The sequence below is a fragment of the Cucurbita moschata genome, unplaced genomic scaffold, assembly GCF_002738365.1.
Source record: "Cucurbita moschata cultivar Rifu unplaced genomic scaffold, Cmos_1.0 Cmo_Scf00024, whole genome shotgun sequence".
In the NCBI taxonomy this organism is placed as follows: domain Eukaryota; kingdom Viridiplantae; phylum Streptophyta; class Magnoliopsida; order Cucurbitales; family Cucurbitaceae; genus Cucurbita; species Cucurbita moschata.
The window spans coordinates 2,116,896-2,138,960 of NW_019268540.1; the positions used below are offsets into that span (position 1 = coordinate 2,116,896).

At 35.6% G+C, this 22,065-nt stretch overlaps 4 protein-coding genes across 8 annotated transcripts in view; 3 read left to right on the forward strand and 1 right to left on the reverse strand.

Moving 5' to 3' along the window:
- LOC111460592 (N-terminal acetyltransferase B complex catalytic subunit NAA20-like) overlaps window positions 1-591 on the forward strand; it is a 4,143-nt gene extending 3,552 nt beyond the window's left edge. Inside the window, exons 5-6 of the mRNA XM_023103788.1 lie at window positions 178-238; window positions 319-591. Coding sequence (XP_022959556.1) covers window positions 178-238; window positions 319-410 — 153 coding nt within the window. The 3' untranslated portion in view covers window positions 411-591. The remainder of the gene's footprint in view (window positions 1-177; window positions 239-318) is intronic.
- A 1,301-nt stretch (window positions 592-1,892) lies between these two features.
- Window positions 1,893-5,079, forward strand: LOC111460966 (fatty-acid-binding protein 1-like). Its single transcript, XM_023104359.1, has 4 exons — window positions 1,893-2,301; window positions 3,706-3,952; window positions 4,037-4,128; window positions 4,923-5,079. Exons 1-4 carry the CDS (start codon window positions 1,926-1,928, stop codon window positions 5,060-5,062), a joined length of 855 nt encoding a protein of 284 aa, XP_022960127.1. The 5' UTR covers window positions 1,893-1,925; the 3' UTR covers window positions 5,063-5,079.
- Window positions 5,080-5,886: 807 nt separating this feature from the next.
- LOC111460808 (protein TIME FOR COFFEE-like) lies at window positions 5,887-11,601 on the reverse strand. Of its 5 annotated transcripts, XM_023104112.1 has the most exons (13): window positions 11,291-11,601; window positions 10,849-11,205; window positions 10,569-10,741; window positions 10,154-10,463; window positions 9,817-10,048; window positions 9,685-9,736; window positions 9,552-9,599; window positions 9,232-9,430; window positions 9,058-9,127; window positions 8,866-8,932; window positions 8,410-8,784; window positions 7,897-8,020; window positions 5,887-7,752 (listed from the first exon to the last, which is right to left on the reverse strand). In XM_023104112.1, the coding sequence occupies exons 1-13, from the start codon at window positions 11,394-11,396 to the stop codon at window positions 6,362-6,364; spliced, it is 3,504 nt and encodes a 1,167-aa protein (XP_022959880.1). In that variant the 5' UTR covers window positions 11,397-11,601; the 3' UTR covers window positions 5,887-6,361. The 5 variants fall into 5 exon arrangements, with proteins under 5 accessions (XP_022959880.1, XP_022959879.1, XP_022959878.1 ...); XM_023104111.1 differs by having other exon boundaries at window positions 5,887-8,020; window positions 10,569-10,705; XM_023104110.1 differs by having other exon boundaries at window positions 5,887-8,020; window positions 8,866-8,926.
- An 8,485-nt stretch (window positions 11,602-20,086) lies between these two features.
- Window positions 20,087-21,856, forward strand: LOC111460631 (probable inactive patatin-like protein 9). Its single transcript, XM_023103838.1, has 2 exons — window positions 20,087-21,225; window positions 21,506-21,856. The coding sequence occupies exons 1-2, from the start codon at window positions 20,293-20,295 to the stop codon at window positions 21,707-21,709; spliced, it is 1,137 nt and encodes a 378-aa protein (XP_022959606.1). The 5' UTR covers window positions 20,087-20,292; the 3' UTR covers window positions 21,710-21,856.
- The last annotated feature ends 209 nt before the right edge of the window (window positions 21,857-22,065 follow it).

The window sequence follows — 22,065 nt, forward strand, 5'->3', positions numbered from 1 at the left end:
CCCCCCCCCCCCCCGGCCTTAAGCTTTTGGCTTTGGATAATATGGTCATATGTTTCAGTAGCTTTTCTACATTAAATTTCGTAATTATTTCACTGTTGAAATGGTTTTTAGATCTTTATATTGAGCAAGGTGATACTTACCTTGACATGTTTAATGTTGTTTTCCCTCTTCAACCAGCTCGACTACGTCATCTATCGGCGTGTGCTACGTTATTATTCAGGGGAGGAAGATGGATTAGGTGAGTCCACCCTACCTAAAAGAACAAACGAAAAGTTATTACGTAATCTCTTAATTAACCCTATTCCGGTTTATATTCAGATATGAGGAAAGCATTATCACGGGACGTCAATAAGAAGTCCATCATCCCACTTAAAAGGCCAGTGACTCCCGACGAGCTCGAATACGATTAACTACATATAAATGGAGTTTTGACGAAGAAGAAACATCAAGTGCTCATAAGTTGGAGATAGTCAAAGTCATCTTGAAAACAGGTTGTGTCATGTATGTGTATCCTAAATATGTTTCTGAACTCAAATTGTCTAAAACCTTTTCTTGCAATATAGATAAACTTGAAAATGTTAAATTTCGTTTCGTTCCTATGTCGTCGGAATGCTATTTTTTCACAAGATAGAAGGTGTTTAATATCCTCAGATGTTGCTGATTCTCCAAAATGAGCCGGCCCATATTTCATAAGGCCATTAATTCTCCAAAATGGGCCAGCCCATATTTCATAAGGCCATTGATTCTACAAAATGGGCCAGCCCATATTTCATAAGGCCATAGATTCTCCAAAATGGGCCAGCCCATATTCCATAAGGCCATAGATTCTCCAAAATGGGCCAGCCCATATTCCATAAGGCCATTGATTCTCCGAAATGGGCCAGCCCATATTCCATAAGGCCATTGATTCTCCAAAATGGGCCAGCCCATATTTCATCAGGCCATTGATTCTCCATAATGGGCCAGCCCATTGATTCTCCAAAATGGGCCAGCCCATATTTCATCAGGCCATTGATTCTCCATAATGGGCCAGCCCATATTTCATAAGGCCATAGATTCTCCAAAATGGGCCAGTCCATATTCCATAAGGCCATAGATTCTCCAAAATGGGCCAGCCCATATTCCATAAGGCCATAGATTCTCCAAAATGGGCCAGTCCATATTCCATAAGGCCATAGATTCTCCAAAATGGGCCAGCCCATATTCCATAAGGCCATTGATTCTCCGAAATGGGCCAGCCCATATTCCATAAGGTCATTGATTCTCCAAAATGGGCCAGCCCATATTTCATAAGGCCATAGATTCTCCAAAATGGGCCAGTCCATATTCCATAAGGCCATAGATTCTCCAAAATGGGCCAGCCCATATTCCATAAGGCCATTGATTCTCCGAAATGGGCCAGCCCATATTCCATAAGGCCATTGATTCTCCAAAATGGGCCAGCCCATATTTCATAAGGCCATTGATTCTCCAAAATGGGCCAGCCCATATTTCATCAGGCCATTGATTCTCCATAATGGGCCAGCCCAGTTAAATGTGGGTCTTGTCAGAAAATACACATTAAATCCGGTTATGGAAATTTTAAAAATGGTGTTTAATAGAAAATTTTAAAACTTTTTATAGATTTTTTCATAGATTTTGAAAATTGTCTAATAAACTTTTAATTTCATATCGGTTTAAGTGATTAGAAAAAATTGAATTATCTGTCAAATAAGGATTTAAAATTTTTTAATTTTTGAGACTAATAAGGTTCATAAATTTTTAAAAATATTGAAACACAAAATTAAAAATCTTTTCAATTCTGAAAATTCTAAAATTATACGAGCTTGAGAAAATATGTAATTAACGCATTTTTTTAATTTCATTTATTTTATTTTTTTCCTTGCTAAAAAGACATTGTTGTCTATCAGGCCGCCAAAAAGAAAATGGTCTCTCTCCGATTTCCATTCTCGTTTCCTCAGCCGCCAAAGCTTCCACGCCATGGCTTTCTCCGCCCCTCCTACGCCGTCGTCGCGGCCGGCGGCGCTGCGGCAGCAGCCGGATTCGTCGCTGTAACTATAAACTCGACGAACCAACAATCCCCATTTCTCGAAAGTGCATTAAATTCGCTCTTCCGAAGTCATTCATCGCCCCTATGGGCTTCTCTATCTCTGGCGGACAATTCAACCACCTCTTCAGTTGTTGACTCCAAAACTGGAATGTCATTTCCGTCAGTAATCGGAGACTCTCAGCAGCTTCTCGGAATTGGGTTGCGGAGAAAGGCGATTTTGGGAGTGAAGAATATCAATGTGTATGCATATGGTATGTTAATCATTCCACATTTCCACTTTTAAGCGAGCTTTATAAATTTTGATTGAATGTTGAATTTATGCTGATTGAATGAAGAGATCGACATTTGTGAATCGTATTGGATTTTCAGTATCAGGAAGATTGTAAATAGTATTGATTAGTAATGATCTAGGGCTTTGGGAGACTGTTAAGATCTGTTCTTAATAATGGCACTGGATGGCCCATCCAAAGTTTGATGTTATTTCCCACTTGAAGTCATGATTTGAATTTGAAAGTTGTGTAGCATCTTCAATAATTCTCAAGAAAAGATCAAACAAAGCGAAGAACAAAAGAAAACAGATAGAATGTTTCAAAAAAGGAAACAAAAGTGAGTGGAACATGATAAGTTCCAGTTCAATCAGATCATCTTCTTGATGACTATGATGATAAGCTGTAGATTGATTGCTTCTAACTCAAGGGGAGTCATTTGTGCTTCCAATTGATATCAGAAATGAACTCAGCCTAGACTTCAAGTTTATGCTAACCTTCACTTTTAATGAATTATAGCATTCTCAACATCTTATACTTCTAGCTCTGCCCCAAATCTACCCAGGAGTTCGTTCATTTTAAGACATAGTTTGGCAAAAACAATGGAATGAACTTCCATTGGGTTGAAGATGGAAATAGTGGGTGGTTGAGATTCGCCCTAGTTCATGAGTTACAATCTTTGTTAAAAAGATAAACTCTGCTAGCAGATATTGTCCTCTTTAAGCTTTCCCTTTCGAACTTCCCCTCAAGGTTTTTAGAACGCGTCTACTAAGGAGAAGTTTTCATACACTTATAAAGAATGTTTCGTTCCTCTTTCCAACCGATGTGGGATCTCACAATTCATCCCCCTTTGGGGCCCGGCGTCCTCGCTGGCACACCACCCGATGTCTGGCTCTGACACCATTTGTAATGGCTCAAGCCCACCGCTAACAAATATTGTCCTCTTTGGGCTTTCTCTTTCGGGCTTCCCCTCAAGGTTTTTAAAACGTGTCCACCAGGGAGAGGTTTCCACACTCTTATAAAGAATGTTTTGTTCCCCTCTCCAACCAATATGGGATCTCACAATCCACCCGCCTTCAGCGCCCAGCGTCCTCGCTGGCACACCGCTCGGTGTCCGGTTCTGACACCATTTGTAATGATTCAAGCTCACCACTAACAAATATTGTCCTCTTTAGGCTTTCCCTTTCGGGCTTTCCCTCTAGGTTTTTAAAACGCGTGTAATAGGGAGAGGTTTCCACACCTTCATAAAGAATGCTTCGTTCTCTTCCCCAACTGATGTAGAATCTCACGGTTATATTTTGAAATCCGAGATGGAAGGGTCAATATGTTTTCTATCTTTGTGATATTGAAAATGTTTCCATGTTAAGCTACTCAAATGATTGGGTGTAGGTGTTTATGCCGATAACAATGACATAAAAGAATCATTGAGTGAGAAGTATGGAAAACTCAGTGTCTCTGAACTACAAGAAAAGAACTTTGATAAAGATATCATGGAAGCTGATATATGCATGACTGTTAGACTTCAAATAGTCTACGGAAGACTGAGCATCCGATCCGTTCGAAGTGCTTTTGAAGAATCGGTTGGAAGTCGACTCGAGAAGTTCGGGGGTTCAGACAACAAAGAATTGCTTCACAAGTGAGTCATGATCTTAGTGTAATATATGTAAAAGGCACACACTGTATACCCTACTCTTGATCCTTAAACCGTGCTTCTTTGCAGATTCACTTCCCAATTCAAAGACGAGTACAAAATACCTCGAGGGTCCGTGATCGATCTCTCCAAAGAACGAGGCCATGTCCTCCGCACAATCAGTGAGATTTCGATTCTTATTATTGCAATGATGAATTGTTCTATACATTATTTGTGGTGAAAGAGAAGGTAGTGGAGAAAGGAATAGAGGCTTCTAAACGGTAAATTACATCCCACGAAGAATTACTTGAAAGGAGTAGTCCCACATTGACTAATTAAGAGGATGATCATGAGTTTATATGTGATGTCCCACATTGGTTGGGGAGGAGAACAAACCACCCTTTATAAGGGTGTGGAAACCTTCCCGGTGGATTTGGTGGCGGTCCCACATCAATTAAAGAAAGGAGGGCCGGCGAGGACGCTGGGCCCAGAAGGAGGGTGGATTGTGATGTCTCAAATTGGTTGGGGAGGAGAACAAACCACTCTTTATACGGGTGTGGAAACCTTCCTCTAGCAGACGCGTTTTAAAGCCTTGAGAGGAAGCCCGAAAGGGAAAGCCCGAAAGGGAAAGCCCAAAGAGGGCAATATCTGCTAGCGGTAGATCTGGGTCCTTACACTGTAAGCAAGGAATACATCTCCATTGGTACGAGGTCTTTTGGGTAAACCAAAATCAAAGCCACGAGAGCTTATGCTCAAAGTGGACAATATCATACCATTATAGAGGGTCGTGATTCCTAACGTTACTTTATCCGCATGTCTTTGGTTTGTTAAAAACATGTCTGAATGCATCGGCTAACCAACTGATGAACACTTAGCTCGCTTGATTAAGAGATCGGAGGCCTGAATGACTCGAACGGATTAAAGAATAAAATATTTTTATTATGATTTTGTGCATTTATGTTTAAAATTTTTGCAGTTGATGGGAAGGAAGTGGGAAGCATAGAGAGCCAACTACTGTGCAGAGCCATTTTAGATCTGTATATTGGTGAAGATCCATTTGATAAACAAGCCAAACAAGACATCAAACAAGCTTTAACTTCTATTCTTCACAACTAATATATATATATATATATATATATATATATATATGATGTTTACATTGGAGTGCAATTTTTTTTAATTATTGTTGGATTATTTATATTTTTGTCAAATTGCATTTTGTATTTTTTTTTTTTTTTCATTTGATTAAATGTGACAAAAATTAAAAATTAAATAAATTCTTATAGTCCAAGAAATTAACAATTTAGTTTCTAAGTAATTTAAAATTTATAACAATTTAATATATAAATTTAAAGTCATTCTACTTTTTAGATTTATAATAATTTAATCTCCATAGACTTTATTTGTTTACCTATTGTAAAAAAAATTATTATATCTAAATAAATAAATATTACAATTTTTAAAGTACAAAAAAATTAAATTATTACATACTAAACTGTAAAAATACAATGAACACACATTCAAATAGCATTTATTATTATCCATTATTGTCATTCTTTATAAAAGACACCAACTTTTGGTAAACTTTAATAAAAAGGATAAAGACATAATAATAATAATAATTATTATTATTATTATTATTATTATTGTAAAAGCATAATTAAAAGCAATAGGTTCTAGAAATAAACGTAGTGTCACTACTTTTCTTGTCTAAATTAAATGAAATTTAAAATTTAAAATTCATACTTTTCTACATTTATTATGCTATAAAATAATAATAATAATAATAATAATTTCCTTATTTTCTCAGTGCATCAAACTGTATTATTTTCACTACTGAAACTGACAGAAAATAAGAATCTTAGAGCAAAAGTTTCACCTTTTCATTGTTTCTTCTTCTTTTCTCCTTCCCCTTCAGATATTTGTCTATTCTTTCCCTGTTGAATGCAATAATTCTGAGTCAAGGAATAGATTTCTCAACTATAATAATATCATATTCACAACTCTATCTCTATCACTAAACAATATATATATATATATATTTAACCCAAAAAATGGCCCTACTAATATGCAATGACTTACAATATACATCATCTAACTAACCAACTTCTAGTCACTACACCTAAACTTCAAAGTTTCGTGATTTTCTTCATCAAAAATCCATGCCCATTTGTCGTTATGCTCCTCGACATGCTTCTGGCGAATCCCGCATCAATATGTCCTGGTGGTGGCAAACTTTTTGAGCACTCGATCCCCAAGAATGTGTGTCGTGTCTTTTGGCAAGTCTAGAAAAGCATCATGGTTGGAGCTCCTTAGAAACCAACCACATACGAGGTTCAATTTCCACTGGTATTGTGAGAGCTCACCACTTGTAGAGTTGAGATCATCCTTCAAAACTGCTGGAACAAAAAGGGTCTAGTATTTGAGTTCTGAGAGATGACTGGGGCATGTGTTCAAGATTGAAGGCACGTTTCTACCACAGACAGGAGATGATTTCTGTCCAGCTCCGGTCGATGAGCTTTCGTCCTGCTTTGGTTGCGCGGGAGCAACTGATGGACTGGTTTTACTGCTTGTGTTTCTTAATTTTCCACTGGTAGATGAAGAGTGACTGCTAGTAGGAATGTGTTGCATCTGAGTAAAGGATGGCTTGAAATCTCCCCGAAACGATATCTGGGTCTGGCCTTGAAGAGTACTTCCCTTTGGCTGACTGGAGTTCTTATGGACTGAAGTAGAGGAAGAAAGATGGAGGGATGTCGTAGGGACGACAGAGGCCACCATTCTTCCTGAGTTCGACTGGATTGATTTGTCACATTGTATCAATGGTTTTGAGAAGCCAGGAGGGGGATTACAAGAAAACTTGGTTGTAGCTGATGAGGGCAAGCTACTATCAGTTGGTACTTTAGTACGAGGTGCCATACGAGACGACATCGTTGCTTGTTGCTGTTGGATACCAGCAGGTCGATTTGTTGTTAAAGCAGAAGATTTGGTGGAAGGGGATGGCCAGTTTACAGAGGCAGAAGATGTCATGAAGTTAAGGGTCCTTGCAGAATTACCAAAAACCAGAGTCTGCCCTGAAGTAGCAGAAGGCTTTGCAGAAGAATTCCCAGTGTTCCTATCGATATTACCCGAAAGAACGAATCCATTCCTTCCATCAGAACTTTGGTGATTCTTGTGCTTTGTAGCTTGTGGTGCAGCCCTCTGTACATCAGGAAGATTCTGAAAAACCGTTGTATTGTGCGCTATCGGCGTGAAGTTGAGGTTCGAATGGGTACCATTTCCATTATACGAACCAAAGGACATAGTGAGTCCCTGGGAAGGAACCAAGGCAACAGTGTTCTTCAAATTCTGTGGATGAGACTGTTTCTTGTCCCCACTGTTTCCACCATTGCCAATATTCAATGTCGCTGACGGCATCAAAGTGAATCCCAGTGCCTGAACAGGCAAAATGAAGTTTTGTTCATGAGCACTTTTCTGTACCGGAGCTGCCCGCTTGTCAGAAAACGATGTCGCGTCTTCTCCACTGGCCTCACTCTCATGCTTGCAAGATTGGTTAGAGAGTGACAAATGCTGTTCTGTCGACTGCTTTACTTGCATACTATTTGATGGCACTAAATTGTTCCCAGGAACATGCACACTCCATTGGTGCTGCTGAGTTTGTGGTTGTTTATGGGAGCCACTTGGTTGGTGATGAGATTGAGTTTGTGCTGGCTGAATCTGGGATGGATGGAACAGCTGAGATGGATAGAAAGAACCATTGAAAAGAGGCAAGGTTTGGCCATTGTTTGCTCTATATGTTGCAGTAGTTCCTGCAGCAGTAGGAAAGGTGAATGGATAGTCATTGTTCTGAAGCTTTGCCAAGTACGGAGCTTCAATCGAAACCACATTTGGATGATTATAGTTCATGTTACTAGATACTGCAGGTAATGCTGGAAAGCTCACGAGTGTTCCACCTTCTGGATTATTGCTGAACAGTGATGTCAATTGTTTACTAGATTTGGTGGACCCAGATTGATTTCCAGTGGCAGCTGTCGGTGCTTGATACTGACCAATAGGGAATATGAATCCAGAACCAGGCTGCAGTAGAAAGAAAATAAGGAGAATAAAATTTTCGCTGATATGAACAGACCCACCAATTGAAAAATAAATAGATTACATGAATTCAGTGAACAAAATGTTATGATCGCACAAACACAAAGAACAGGAGAGAGAAAATTCAAGGAAGAATATTGGCTAATTTAAGGGCATGACTCTGATAATATGTTAGGAATCATGAATCTCCACAACCGTATGATATTGTTCACTTTGAGCATAAGCTCTCGTGGCTTTGATTTGGGCTTCCCCAAAAAACCTCATACCAATGGAGATGTATTCCTAATTTATAAACTCATGATCATTTCCTAAATTAGCCAATACATGACTCCCTCCCAATAATTCTCAATAGAAAATAGTCGAGAAGATCGTACCACCATTGAGTTACCAAAAGATGCTCCCTGCTGAAATACAAGCTGCTTGCTTTTAGTCATATCAGCAAAATTTGCAGCCTCGGAGCCTTTATCATTAGTCACATTCCCAGAAAAGTAACCTTCAGTTTGCTCTCTCTGTTGCACAGAATTTAGGCTCATATCCAAATGATTTGCACCCAATGGGTTACTCAAAATCATTCCTTCTTTTGAGGACATGCTTTTGAGTTTGGCCTCTTTAAGAGATGCAGAAGCATCCCCAGCTGGGTGGAAATAGTTCGTCTTTGTAAACTGCTGGTGTAAGTAAATGTTTCGGGCAATGTCATAATGAGTCGAGCACCGTTTTGGCCGAGGGTGTGACAGGATGAAATTTGGATGCTGCAAGTTTTGAACATACAATAGCAAATTCAGTGATGAATCCACAGATGGAACAAAGATTTTACCAGTCCTGAAAAGTACCTGTAGTTTGGAGGATGATTTGTCAACACTATCCAAAGGAAGAACTGTCCGGAAATGTGAGCTGAACCCGAATTATATGGGGAAAAAACGAACACATCTCACTTAAATGTGCACAGGAAAATTCTTACAACGAAATACATATAAACCAAGCCATTGCTTTCAATAAAAAGTTCTAAAGAAGTGATTTCTAACCCGACAGGAGGAATTTCGGTCGTTGGCCAGCCACCCAGAATAATGGGCGAGCGCACTGAAGTGGATGATTCTGTGGAAAAGAACAATCATCACAACAGTTGAGAGGACAGTTAGCCATATAATTGTGTTTTGTTCAACATATTGAATACAATTTCAAGATGAAATGATGGGTACCATTTTTTTCAACTGTGCTGGCGGCTCCATTAGGTTGCTGATTGTGACTCTGTTCTTGAATTATGATGCTATTATTGCTATCTAATTGTGATTTCTCCATATCCAGTTTAAGGAATTCAATCTTTTTATCACTTGTCACCATCTTATCTTCATAGATCACTTTTTCTTTTTCCTTAAATCCTTCTACTTCCTTTTCAACCTACACCAGATTTATTAAAGCAAAAAAAAAAAAAACCCATTAATCAAAAGTTCAAAAAAGAAAACAAAAACTGCGAATCCACCATTTCTATTTCCAGATTCAAAGGTTTAGCATTCAATACCATATCGGCCAGCCCATCCCTTTCTGGCGATGTTGGAGCCGGAGGAGCCTGTTCAACAAAGGCAGTTCTTAGAACTTTCACACTAAAAATTCAGAGGAAATCTAAAATGAAATTTAGAACTGCAGATTCTGACCATCAAATCAATTTTGAATTTCTGTTCTTTCTGGGTCTCAGCCTCTGGAATCCTAAGAATGCACACAAAGTTTAGATTCAAATTGATTGTTTCAGGAACGATTGATGGATATGAAGATGTTATTTCGCTTACAAATTAGTTGGTGGCGAATTTTCAGGATCATTCCCTTTCTTGCTCCTCTTATTTTCATCTCCATCAGTGCAGACCTCCTGCGCTGGTTTACTTTCCTCAGTTTTACGTTCATGAGAGCCAATATTCATACTAAAATCAGATGCAGGTCGCTCTGATTCTCCTTCAGCTGTAGCTTCTGACGAATCGTTCTGAGCCAGAGAAGACGAACTCTCCACTTTGTTCTTCTCCACAGCTACAATGGAAATTGATCGTTATGAGTACAGGATCGGAATAGAGAAAGGCATAGAAGTTCCAATCGGAAATATATGCTTTGATCTCAAGGATTTAGAATACTCACCAACATTAAGCAACAAATCAGAGGTGGCACCATTCTTCTGAAGCGAAATAGAGTTCTGGAAGGCAGTATGTGAAGAGTTCGCCGTTGTAGATGTAACTGAAGATTTGGCACCGTCACAAAGAACACTGGAATTCTCTGTTTCTTGGTTCGATGATGGATTCACATGATCTTCTTGTTTTCTTGAGCACTGTGATTGTTTCTTCAGTTCAAAGAGAACCTCAGCGATCTCAATCTCAATATCCCCCTCCTTCGCAGAGGGAGAAGAATTCTTGGACGCTTTCATCGATCGAGTCTTAGGTCCAGTTGATTTCTGAAAATTCGCGAGAAAAGAAAATGACGAAACTCTCACCAAAATTTCCAAAACATATGCATTGAATAATGTTAATAAGAGAGAAAGAAAAGGCAATGAACTAACCATTTTCTTCTTAGCCGAAATAATGGAGGTCGATGGCGAAACGACCTCAGCAGACGACCTCGCCGGAGAATCGGACTGATTCCGATTGCTGTGGTCGTCGGCAATGTCTTCTCCGGCTCCACCAACACCACTATTTCCTGAAACCGTGCAATTATGTGATCTTTTGACAGAAGCTGTAGAGAAAGAATTAAAAACAAACTTCACCATAATGAACCAGAGCATGATTCCAAACAAAATACAAACATAAGAAACCAATCGTCTTATTATCTTTATGCTATACCTGAGCGTGCCTTTCTCGGAACCGGAACACCAATCATCGCGTCGTCAGCAACCTTCCATTGTTGCTTCGCAACTCTCGGCGGAAGAGAGTTTCTCCTCAGGTTCTGATTCGAAGCAGAAGAAGCCGTAGTAGAAGAAAGAATCCGAGAAACTCCTCCACCGTCTTCAACCTCATCACTATCTCCATCAGCAACAATATCTTCAGCACTGGTATCTCCTCCTTCTTCGTCCACCTCTTCTTCTCTATTTTCCCCTCTCCTACTCCGCTTTCTCTGACTCGCAAACTCTCGATCCCGATCCCTCTTCCCTCCCTTATCCCTTAACCGCACCGTCTCCTGCAACTCCACCTGACCTTCCTCTGCAACAAACAACAACCGTCAATAAAGAAATCACACACAACCAAAAAAAAAGTCAAGAGAAACGAAAATAATCGGAGTTCAAACCAGGTAAATCTCTGAAGGCCGTAGCTCTACTACGTCGCCGTGAGGATCCATTTGCAGCCACTGTACTAGACGAACTCCTCGCTTCTCTGCTTTTCTCCATGATCATGCGTCTCAATCATGAAATTTCAAACTCTCACGCAGAAATGAATCAACGATTCCCCTCACTTCGTGAAGTAAAATCAAATCCACCTCGCCGGGAACTAAGAGTAAACTCCGGCGAACTCCCGAATGATGAAACGCACAGCAAAATCCTCTGCCTCTTTTCTCTCTGTTCTTCGGTGTTTATTTTGTGTGCTTTTATGTGCTTTTAATCTAATCACTTTCTTTTACTTTTCTATTTTATTTTATTTTATTTTATTTTATTTATTATATATATATTTTTAAATTGCTTGGGAGAATTTTACACTTTCACGCAAAACCTGCTTGGTAAATGGACGGCTGAGATTCAACGGAGGGGGCTGCCTAACTAAGTGAAATCATGGAAATCGAAAATGAATCGAACGGCTGTGATTGGCCAACGCCAGCAAGGCAAAGCCAAAGGCAAAGAGGTCGTTTTTCGATGGAATATTGCCACTTCGCACACATAAGCCACGTGTAAATTTATTTTATTTTATTGATTTTTTTCGTTATCCGAATCGAAAAATAATTTTCTTTTTCTTTCCTCCAACTCCACTCGCCACGCGCCTTAAAATGCGTGACCGGATAATCTCTCCACTCCTCACTTCCCTATCAAATTCGGTCCGAGAACGGTCCCACAGTTGCTGACGTGGATCTGAGTTGATGAGACCACCAATTCCCTTTTTTTTCAATTTACATTAATTAAAACTCTATTTTAATAAATTAATTAATTAAAATTTAACATTTCTACAAATATTTAATTTTGACTATAAATCATCGAAACAACCCTTTAAACTTTCATAAATTAATTAATATAATTACAAAAAAAAATTATATTAAAATTTTAATATTTTTTAAGCCTAAATTAATACAATTATGAAAATAACATAATAATCATTTTATTTATATCATTATATAAAATTATAAAAAGTTCCATTTATATTTTAAAACTTTAAAAACATTTCTAATAATTTACTATTATTAATATAATTATTCAAATGGTAATGTGATAACTTTTAAAAAGTGTTTTAATAATTTACTATTATTTAATGTCATTATTCAAGTGGTAATGGTGACGTGTTCTTTATACTATTAAGCTATGATTTGGCATAATGTCACAATGAGTGCCATAAGGTGGTAATTTTTTAGCCCAAAAAAATATATATTTATGATAAAGAAAATAATATATATATATATATTAAAATATTAGAAAAATAAATTTATAATTCGGAAGTTTCATAATAAAATTTAATTAATATTCGTTTCTTAGTACATAAACATTATTTAATTAAGATGATTTAGGTAATTATTAATTTTTAATGGTGTGTTGAAAGTAAATTAATCTGTGACGTGAATTAATTAGTGGTTAAAAAATATGGCCAATTAATTAATAATTCATAATGGAATATATAGGAATTTGGGAATTTTTTGGCCCCACATGAAACACTCATAGTGCCTATCTATAATTAAAATATTTATATATATTTAAAAAAATAAGAAAATATAGATTTTAAGATTTGATTTCATTAATTTAATCCAATAGTCTAAACATTATGATTTTAAAAATTATTCAATTACTATTTTAAAAGTAAATCATATTATAATGTCTACTTATTATATTTTTTTTCAAGCAGCAATTAAAATTGACCTAATTAAATTTTAATTCCGAATAAATAAAATTGACCCAATTAAATTTGACGTCAAAATTATTTTTTATTTTTTATTTTTTATTTTTAAATCACATCCGTGACCTGAAAATCAACCGTCCGTCCCAACAAATATCTTAGGAAACAGGCGCAGCCCGTAGCCCAACTTTTTTTACAAGCCACTCAGAGATAATCAAGTGGGCCCAGCTGACCGATTCAGCCAGTCAATTCCATTCTCAAAATCCCCACTCGACAAATATTAATTATATGCAAGCGGGACCACCGATGAACCATTAAATAAACGGATATGATCGATCGTATTAATACAACCCACTTCCAAACCGTACGATGAGAATCCTACGTGGCATATCTTAAAACATTAAAAAATAATAAAATAAAGAAAGCTCTCTGAACTGGCAGCCATAACCACCTGCCTCCTCGGTGAATCAAATTAAAACCGTGGGTCCCGGTTGGTCGCCTACCGAGCCGTCACCCTCTGTACTCACGCGCCTTCAAATGCTGACGTGGGCACATGCTAGAGAGTAATCATACGCCGCGGGCGTGAACATTTGGCTCCGTGAATCGGTTTTGACTTTCCGTTAGTCAATCTCAATCCAACGGTTGAGATTGAGCGTGACGTGTTGAGAAAATCGCTGTGGAAGAAGCGACGGGACCCGAGGCGTCAATCACGACGTGTCGCTTTGCCAGCATGGAAGCTACTTGAGTGGAGTGTGTGCGTAGAAAGAAATTATTTTTATCCTTATTTTATTCTAATTTTTTTTCTATCGGCACCCACATTTATATTATTTATATAATTATTTAATTTTCTCAAACTACTTTTTTTATTCATATTTCACATTCATTTAATTCAACCGCCTTCCATTTCTTTTGTCTTATTTATATTCTTCAAATACGACTTGCCACGTCACTATAAATATTCCTTAAATTAAAATAATACAATATTTATTTATACGGGATATGCTCGAATGATACCAATATTAAATATTCAAATTCCTAATTTAAATCATTTATTAATTATAAAATAAATAAAACAATTCAAGATTAATTGAACAACTATTTTCTTATATAATAAAAAATATATAATAAAAAACAAAAGAAGTTGTTCGCCATAAAATATGCCTTGGAGAAAACAAAGTCATAGTATATAAATATAATATATATATATATATTTATTTATTTATTTATTTATTTAAAATATTAAAAAATATCAATAACTTTAAAAGATTAGCTTTGACAATTTATTTATCTTAAAATAATATTATCCTTTTCCTTTTGTCTTTTGGGCAATAAAAAATGGTGGCCAAAGAAATATTATTTTAATATAAATATTAAAAAAATCATGATTTTATTGATTAGTTATTATTAAAAGTAAAAACATTATCTTTTCTCTTACCATATTTCCTCTATAAATAATATATATATATATATATATAATTAAAAAATGAAAAAAAAAACATCCATTAGGCTTTTTGATAATTTTTAATATAAATAATAATACACTAGACAAAATAATCCATTCCCTCTCCCACTTGCCCAATTTTCAAATATAATTTATTTAATTATCTTTTATTATTTTAAATCTTATTTTATAAAACAAAAAAAAAATCCAATCATTACCATAAAAAATGAATTTTAAGGCTAATTTAATGATAATATTTAGATTTTATAAAATATTTAAAAATTTAAACCATAGTGAAATAAATATTAAAATATATAATTATTTTTAATTATTCTAAACAAAGAGACTTGCACGCATCTTTATTAGATTTAATAGTAAATTTTAATTCATATAAACGTGATTATTTATAAAATAAAATAAAATAAGTCATTACTAATTATTTTAAATAAATATCTTGATCATATTTAATATTTAAATAATAGATTTCAGTCCATATAAACGTGATTATTTATAAATGTCATTGCTTTGTTTATTATTTAAATAATATAATCATCAATTATTTTATTTTGACCTAAGTTTGGTTGGCATATTATTTAATATATATAGGACTAGAAGGACGTTTAAATAATTTTATATATCAGTGGATGGAGACAAATTCACCATTATCATATAATATTCATTAAAAAAATATTAAAGTAATTGAAACTATAGAATAAATTATTTTAATATTATTAATTAGACCATAGGTTTGTCTTTTTTGTTACCACACATTTATTGAGTATTTTAATTTGTACACTCCGTTCGTAAAAACAATAAATCACTCTCGAAAATAAATTTTACGAGCGAAGTTTCTCGTTGAAGTTTAAGGAAAAAGACATCTTACTCTTTTACGTGGGCCCCACTAATCTCGGAGATAAAGTTCAACTGCTCAGCTCTTATTAAAATTTAATCAAAGGTTGATGTGTCAAATGTTTATTGGTGTATTCAATTACTTATCGTGTTAATAATTATATAATAGATATGGTAAGTTAAAAATAATTTTAATACAAAATTTAGGGTATATAAATTAATAAATATAGAATTTATAGTTATATTTAATTAATTAAAAAAGACATGAATTCTTTAATATTCATGTGATAATTAACTAACCCATAAATGTTAACGTGTCAATCTTTTTGAATAATTATTAAATTCAAATAACAATTTTTTATTTAAATAAAATATTGCAATAAAAAAATTATAAAAGAATAAAGTATTGTGCATTTAGGCAATTTATTATTTTAATATGTTGGTATACAACGAGTTGGGATAGGGGCTATATTACATATTCAAATAACATATTTTATTGATATTATTTTACATTATATTCTTCATATATTAATATTAAAATAAAAATTATTATTTAAAGGCACAGGGTGATGGGGCAAGTAGCCATAAAATATTCATTTTTAAATTAAATAAATAATAATAATAATATGATTCAAATGGCCATTTTGCCCCCACCAAAATTTAAAATTACGTCTAAATTCTAATTCCACTATTTTTCTCCTCATTTATTCATTTTATTTTATAAAAATAAATATTTAATTGGTTAGTGCCAATATAATACATAAAAATAAAAAATTAATTAATTATATAATTTAGCATAAAAAATATATCATAATTCAATGGTTCTTGTCTTAGACTAAGCCCACTTGTGCATAGGCCCATAGGCCCAACATCCTATCCCATCTCAGCCCACATCCGAGCCATTCGAACAGAGTTTACAACCCAATCTTCTATTTTTTTGGTTGATTTAGGTTGAGCTGTCGGGTTGTTCTTTTTTTTACTCGGGTTGTTCTTTTTTTTACTTTTAAGTATTTAAAAAATATTGTTTATTCACAATACATGTTAGTCAATAATTAAAATCTCATAAAATTCAAATATTTACAAGTCATAGTGTATCAGTAATATCGATTATAAACGTTAAATATTTTTAAAAGTAAGATATGGTCGGGTTGAACCCTGTTTTCGAGTGGTTGGGTTGTTCGAGTTGACAAATTGATTAGACTTATGATTGACGTTCACAGACAAATTATTTAGATTTACGATTGATGTTCTAACACAATATACCGAGTTTCAAAGATTTTTCATATTTTAAAAATAAAAAAAAAATTAAATAATTTTCATATTTAAATTTTTTTATTTTTGGTATGAAAAAGTAATGACTCCCACATTTAATTAGTTGCATTATATATGTTCTTAAAAGCTATGGCTGCTCAAGGAAACTGTTATTTAAGAGCAAGGAAAGTTGTAGGGTTTCCCCATCCAAATTCATTCCTTGTTTGGTATTTGCCAGCTAAGCTAACTATGGATCTGATTGTGTCACCGAACTCTTCAAGAAGTATTCAAAGTTGTCTCTCAGTTATATACTCGTGATCTTCAGTGTTTAATCGATGTATACCGAGCCTTTTCTTTCTAGACTCATCAATTTCTTTCGTCGACACTGAAGGATTCTTCTACCCACATGGCTAAGTCAAGGTCGTGATTCTAATACCATTTTTTAGAGACAACGAATCTTAACACGTCCTCACAAGATACGAAATTATCCACTTTAGATGTAAACCCTAGAACCACCTAAAAGTTTTAGTATCAATAAATACGTTATCCCTAATTTAAGGTATATACATCAACTAGTTGAACTATGCTTAAATTGATAATATAAATATATAATTCATTACTGAATATATTTATACATAAATGTTCAAAATTTAAAATATGGAAAAATGACATATATGTAATATATGAAAAGGGATATGGAAGTAAAAATTACCATTTTTGTTAGATAGGAAAAAAAGGTAAATAAATCAATAATTGAATATATAAATATATATATATATATATATATGGAAATTAAAAATATTTTATGAGATTTTGGTGGTTAAACTCATTTATCATGGAGGCATTGTGATAGTTATTTTCACAAATAAATAAATAAAATCCATTTTTTTTATATAAAATAAATATTAAACAATAATTTTATAGATAAATTACATAATTAGTCTATAAAATTTTAATTTTATGTTGGAATAATAATTTATTAAATACAAAAATAAAATTTTAATAAAAAATTAGAATTTAATAATATATTAAATTAAAATTTTAAAAAAGAGTTACTAAAATAGTGTCCTGTGTTATTTAATGTTCATAAATAATTTTCTTATATGCTGACTGTATAAATATAAAATAATACGTTAAAATTAGGATCACCGACATAAATATTGTGAATAAATTAATAAATAAAATGATTTTATATTTTCGTATTAATTATTTTGGTATTTAAAATTTAATAGCCGATTCCTCTCTCTTTCAATTATTTACTCAGCCTTTACAAGTGAAGTCATTAATTATTATAAATTTATTGTGTTCGTCCATCTTTATTGTGATGGTATTTTGGTCTTTTCACTTATTGAAATCTTAAATTTAAGGCTGATTTTACAGCCATAGTTCTTCTTTTTAATTAAATACAATGCGTCATTGACATTAATGCCCATTTTATTATTATTATTTTATTTATTTTATTTCTAATAATTTTATACCAGAAATTTAACTAATTCTGAGCCCTCTAATTTCAAAATTATTTAGCGGGTCGGTTCGCGATATTTGATGTAACAATCCAAGTCCACCACTAGCAGATATTGTCTTCTTTGGACTTTCTTTTTCGGGCTTCCCCTCAAGGCCAATGTAGGACATCACAATCCACCCTCCTTCGGGGCCCAGCGGGACTTTCTTTTTCGGGCTTCCCCTCAAGGCCAATGTAGGACATCACAATCCACCCTCCTTCGGGGCCCAGCGTCCTCGCTGGCACTCTTTTCTTTCTCCAATCGATGTGGGACCGCCTCCAAATCCACCCCCTTTGGGACCCAACGTCCTTACGGGCACATCGCCTCGTGTCCACCACTAGCAGATATTGTCCTCTTGGACTTTCTTTTTCGGGCTTCCCCTGGCTAGCAGATATTGTCCTCTTTGGACTTTCTGTTTCGGACTTCCCCTCAAGGCCAATGTAGGACATCACAATCCACCCCCCTTCGGGGCCCAGCGTCCTCGCTGACACTCTTTTCTTTCTCCGCCTCCAAATCCACCCCCTTTGGGACCCAATGTTCTTACTGGCACACCACCTCGTGTCTACCCCCCTTCGGGGAAGAGAGAGAAGGCTGCCTCCAAATCCACCCCCTTTGGGACCCAACGTTCTTACGGGCACACCGCCTCGTGTCTACTCCCCTTCGGGGAACAGAGAGAAGGCTGACACATCGTCCGGTGTCTAGCTCTGACACCATTTGTAATCACTCAGGCTCATCGCTAGCAGATATTGTCCTTTTCGAGCTTTCCTTTTCAGGCTTCCCCTCAAGGCTTTAAAACGCGTTTGTTAGGAGAGGGTTTTCACACCCTTATAAATGGTGGTTTGTTCTCCTCCCCAACCAATGTGGGACATCACATTTGAGATTCTAGTTATTAAGGTAATATTTATGGTAGATAAGTCGTGTTTTTAGATAATTAAATTATAAAATTAAAAAAAAAAAAAAAATTGACAGTCCAACCCAACTAAACCCGAAACAAGAGGATTTGGTGGGTTGGAAACTCTATTTGGGTTGCTCAAGTTATCAACCCGGTCAACCATGAATGTCGGATTAATTCAAAATATTTTTCCAGCTCAACCGTGTATACCTCTAAAAATCTTTTTTGTGTTCTCTAACTTACGTTCTAAAAATAATAATTAAAACCGAGTATAGTCATGCTTTTATGATTACACCAGCGTCCACTAAAATCCTCGACTTTCAATTTCGACATAAAATTTATTCTTTTTAACTACCAAAACAAAAAATTTATAGCAAGAAGAAAATGACAAGCTTGGTTCCAAAGAAACATATCAAATTATTTATATAGTTTTGTACCTTTGCTTTCTTTTCTTACTTTTGTCATTTATTCATTACATCAGACTAAATTATTCAATGATATGTCATTTTTACTTGCAAGTAGTAGCGAAAAAATGTTATGAACTCAGAGTACACTAGTGTGGTACCAACTAGCTTAAGCATTTTCGCTATAGCGTAATAAAACCTAAAGAGCTAATAAACAAATAACATAAGTAATAGTTGAGTGCACTCGAGTTTTAAATGATTTGTTAATGACTATATATTAATTGGCTCGAGACATCCAGATTAGATAACGATAGGATATCGAGAGTGTCAATAGTAGAAAACGAAATGACAATATCACTACACTGTAAGTTAACTGGGAGAAGTCAATATATCTGAGAAAAGCAAACCGTGCCCTAGACTGAGTTCGGCGAGAAAACTAATCAATTTTTCGGAAAGTGTCGATCATACCCTAAAAACACAATTAATTAAAAATTACTCCTCAAATAAAAATTATTACATATATTAAAAGAAAAAAAAAAGAAAAAGGAAGAAGCCGAGCCGGCTAAAAAGCCGAGATTGGCGCCGTGTTAGCTCAAAGAAAACACACGCCGATTAGTACGTTTTAAGCCACTGCATCCTAATATTATATAATATATATAATTAAAAAATAAATTAAATATATATAAATAGGCAATAAAAGCGAGAATATCCCGTCTCTCTCTCTCGCTTCCCATTAGGGCTTTTTCCCCCTCTCTGTAACTCAAAAACTCACTAAACTTTCTTCCATCCGCCATTAATGGCTTCCACCTACAAATCCTGAACCTTAATCCACCATTTCTTTCAATTCCAACATTTCCTCTCACTATTTTCCTTCAATTTCTCACTTAACGCCTTCATTTCCTTCTATCCTAGTTTCTGATTATGGAGTTGAGCAAGGTAACCTTGGAGATCTTCACCAAGCTCGAGCAGCAATGGCTCTCTCACCACTGCGATGCCGCCAAAAAGATACGGATTCTCTGCATCGACGGCGGCGGAACCACTGCTGCCGTTGCAGGTGCCTCGCTAATTCATCTCGAAGACCAGATCCGATTCAGGACTGGCGATCCTCACGCTCGCATTGCAGATTTCTTTGACCTCATTGCTGGAACAGGCGTCGGAGCGATTCTCGCATCGATGATTGTGGCGGACGATGGCTCTGGACGTCCTCTGTTCTCCGCTAGGGATGCTGTGAGTGCGATTTCGCTTAGGAATTCGGAGATGTTTAAAGTGAAATTAGGCAGTGGATTTTGCGGACGGAGGAGGTTTTCTGGTAGGTCTATTGATGGAGTGTTGAAGGAGTTGTTTAGAGGTGAGAATGGTAAGGATTTAACTCTGAAGGATACTTGTAGGCCGCTTTTGGTTCCGTGTTTTGATTTGAAGAGTTCAGCGCCGTTCGTCTTCTCTCGTGCCGATGCTTCTGAATCGGCGAGTTTCAACTTCGATCTCTGGAAGGTCTGCCATGCCACGGCGGCGACGCCGAGTTCTTTTAAGCCGTTTCATCTCACTTCCGTAGACGGAAAGACCTCTTGCACCGCCGTCGACGGCGGTTTGGTGATGAACAACCCGACCGCCGCCGCCGTGACGCACGTACTTCACAACAAGCGCGATTTTCCGTCCGTCAATGGCGTTGAGGATTTGGTTGTGTTGTCGTTAGGTAACGGACCAGCAAGCGGTTGCAACGGCAAAGTCCGCCGTAACGGCGAGTGCTCGACCTCCGCCGTAATCGGCATTGTTCTCGACGGCGTCTCCGACACCGTCGATCAGATGCTTGGGAATGCTTTTTGCTGGAATCGAACGGACTATGTGAGAATTCAGGTATAATTGAATTATCTGAATTTCTACTTTCTCCGACAGCAAAGATTTTGTTTGTTTGGTTGCTAAGAAAATTCAAGAAAATAGACCCCAAAGTAAGGAACGGAGTTAGCTTTCTTTTTACTTTTCTCTATTTTTGGTCCAATAAATCTATTTTAAGTTAAAAAACAAAAACAAAAATCGAGTGTTTTGTTCGTTTTAAAATCATCAAATTAAATTATACTCTTTAATCTTTTATTTATTTATTTTCTTCTTTTCATAACGCGTTAACAATAACGTGCAGGCAAACGGCCTGGTGAAAGAAGGGGAGGTGTTAAACGAAAGATGCGTTGAAACGTTGCCGTTTGGCGGGAAGCGGTTACTAACGGAGAGTAACGGCCAGAGAATTGAGAGCTTCGTGCAACGGCTGGTGGCTTCAGGGCGGAGCAGCCTGCCGCCGAGTCCATGCAAAAATCCGGCCGCCGTCAGCCCACTTTCCGGCCGTTAGGGTTCAGCAGAGATTATAAATATATTTTTTTCTTTTTTTGGAAGGAAAAAAATGTTGTTATTATTATTATTTTCCTTTTAATTTTAACATGTAACCCATCTCAGGTTCACATCTTAACCCTGCAGTTAAGTTAGTTTTCCAGCAGCAGCTAATTGCAGTCACTGTTCTAATTAATTTTCTTAATTATTTAAATCAAATTTTAGCATCAGTCACTGTTCTAATCTTATAATATTTGATAAAATGTCATTTTAATTTTAGAAATTAAAAAAAAAAAAAAAAAAAAGAGTTAGGGCAATAGAAAATAAGAATAAAGGAGATAATGTCGGCGGAATTGGAGGGTCAAACAGTTATATTTA

Bases quoted from the DNA above. Each gene is read 5' to 3' on its own strand.
- LOC111460966 (XM_023104359.1), top strand. From the start codon at position 1,926: ATGGTCTCTCTCCGATTTCCATTCTCGTTTCCTCAGCCGCCAAAGCTT. The intron at 2,302-3,705 runs GTATGTTAATCA...GATTGGGTGTAG, and splicing joins TATCAATGTGTATGCATATG to GTGTTTATGCCGATAACAAT. The intron at 3,953-4,036 runs GTGAGTCATGAT...GCTTCTTTGCAG, and splicing joins AACAAAGAATTGCTTCACAA to ATTCACTTCCCAATTCAAAG.
- LOC111460808 (XM_023104109.1), bottom strand. From the start codon at position 11,396: ATGATCATGGAGAAAAGCAGAGAAGCGAGGAGTTCGTCTAGTACAGTG. The intron at 11,206-11,290 runs GTTTGAACTCCG...TGTTTGTTGCAG, and splicing joins GGCCTTCAGAGATTTACCTG to AGGAAGGTCAGGTGGAGTTG. The intron at 10,742-10,848 runs GTATAGCATAAA...CTTTCTCTACAG, and splicing joins TCCGAGAAAGGCACGCTCAG to CTTCTGTCAAAAGATCACAT.
- LOC111460631 (XM_023103838.1), top strand. From the start codon at position 20,293: ATGGAGTTGAGCAAGGTAACCTTGGAGATCTTCACCAAGCTCGAGCAG. The intron at 21,226-21,505 runs GTATAATTGAAT...AATAACGTGCAG, and splicing joins CGGACTATGTGAGAATTCAG to GCAAACGGCCTGGTGAAAGA.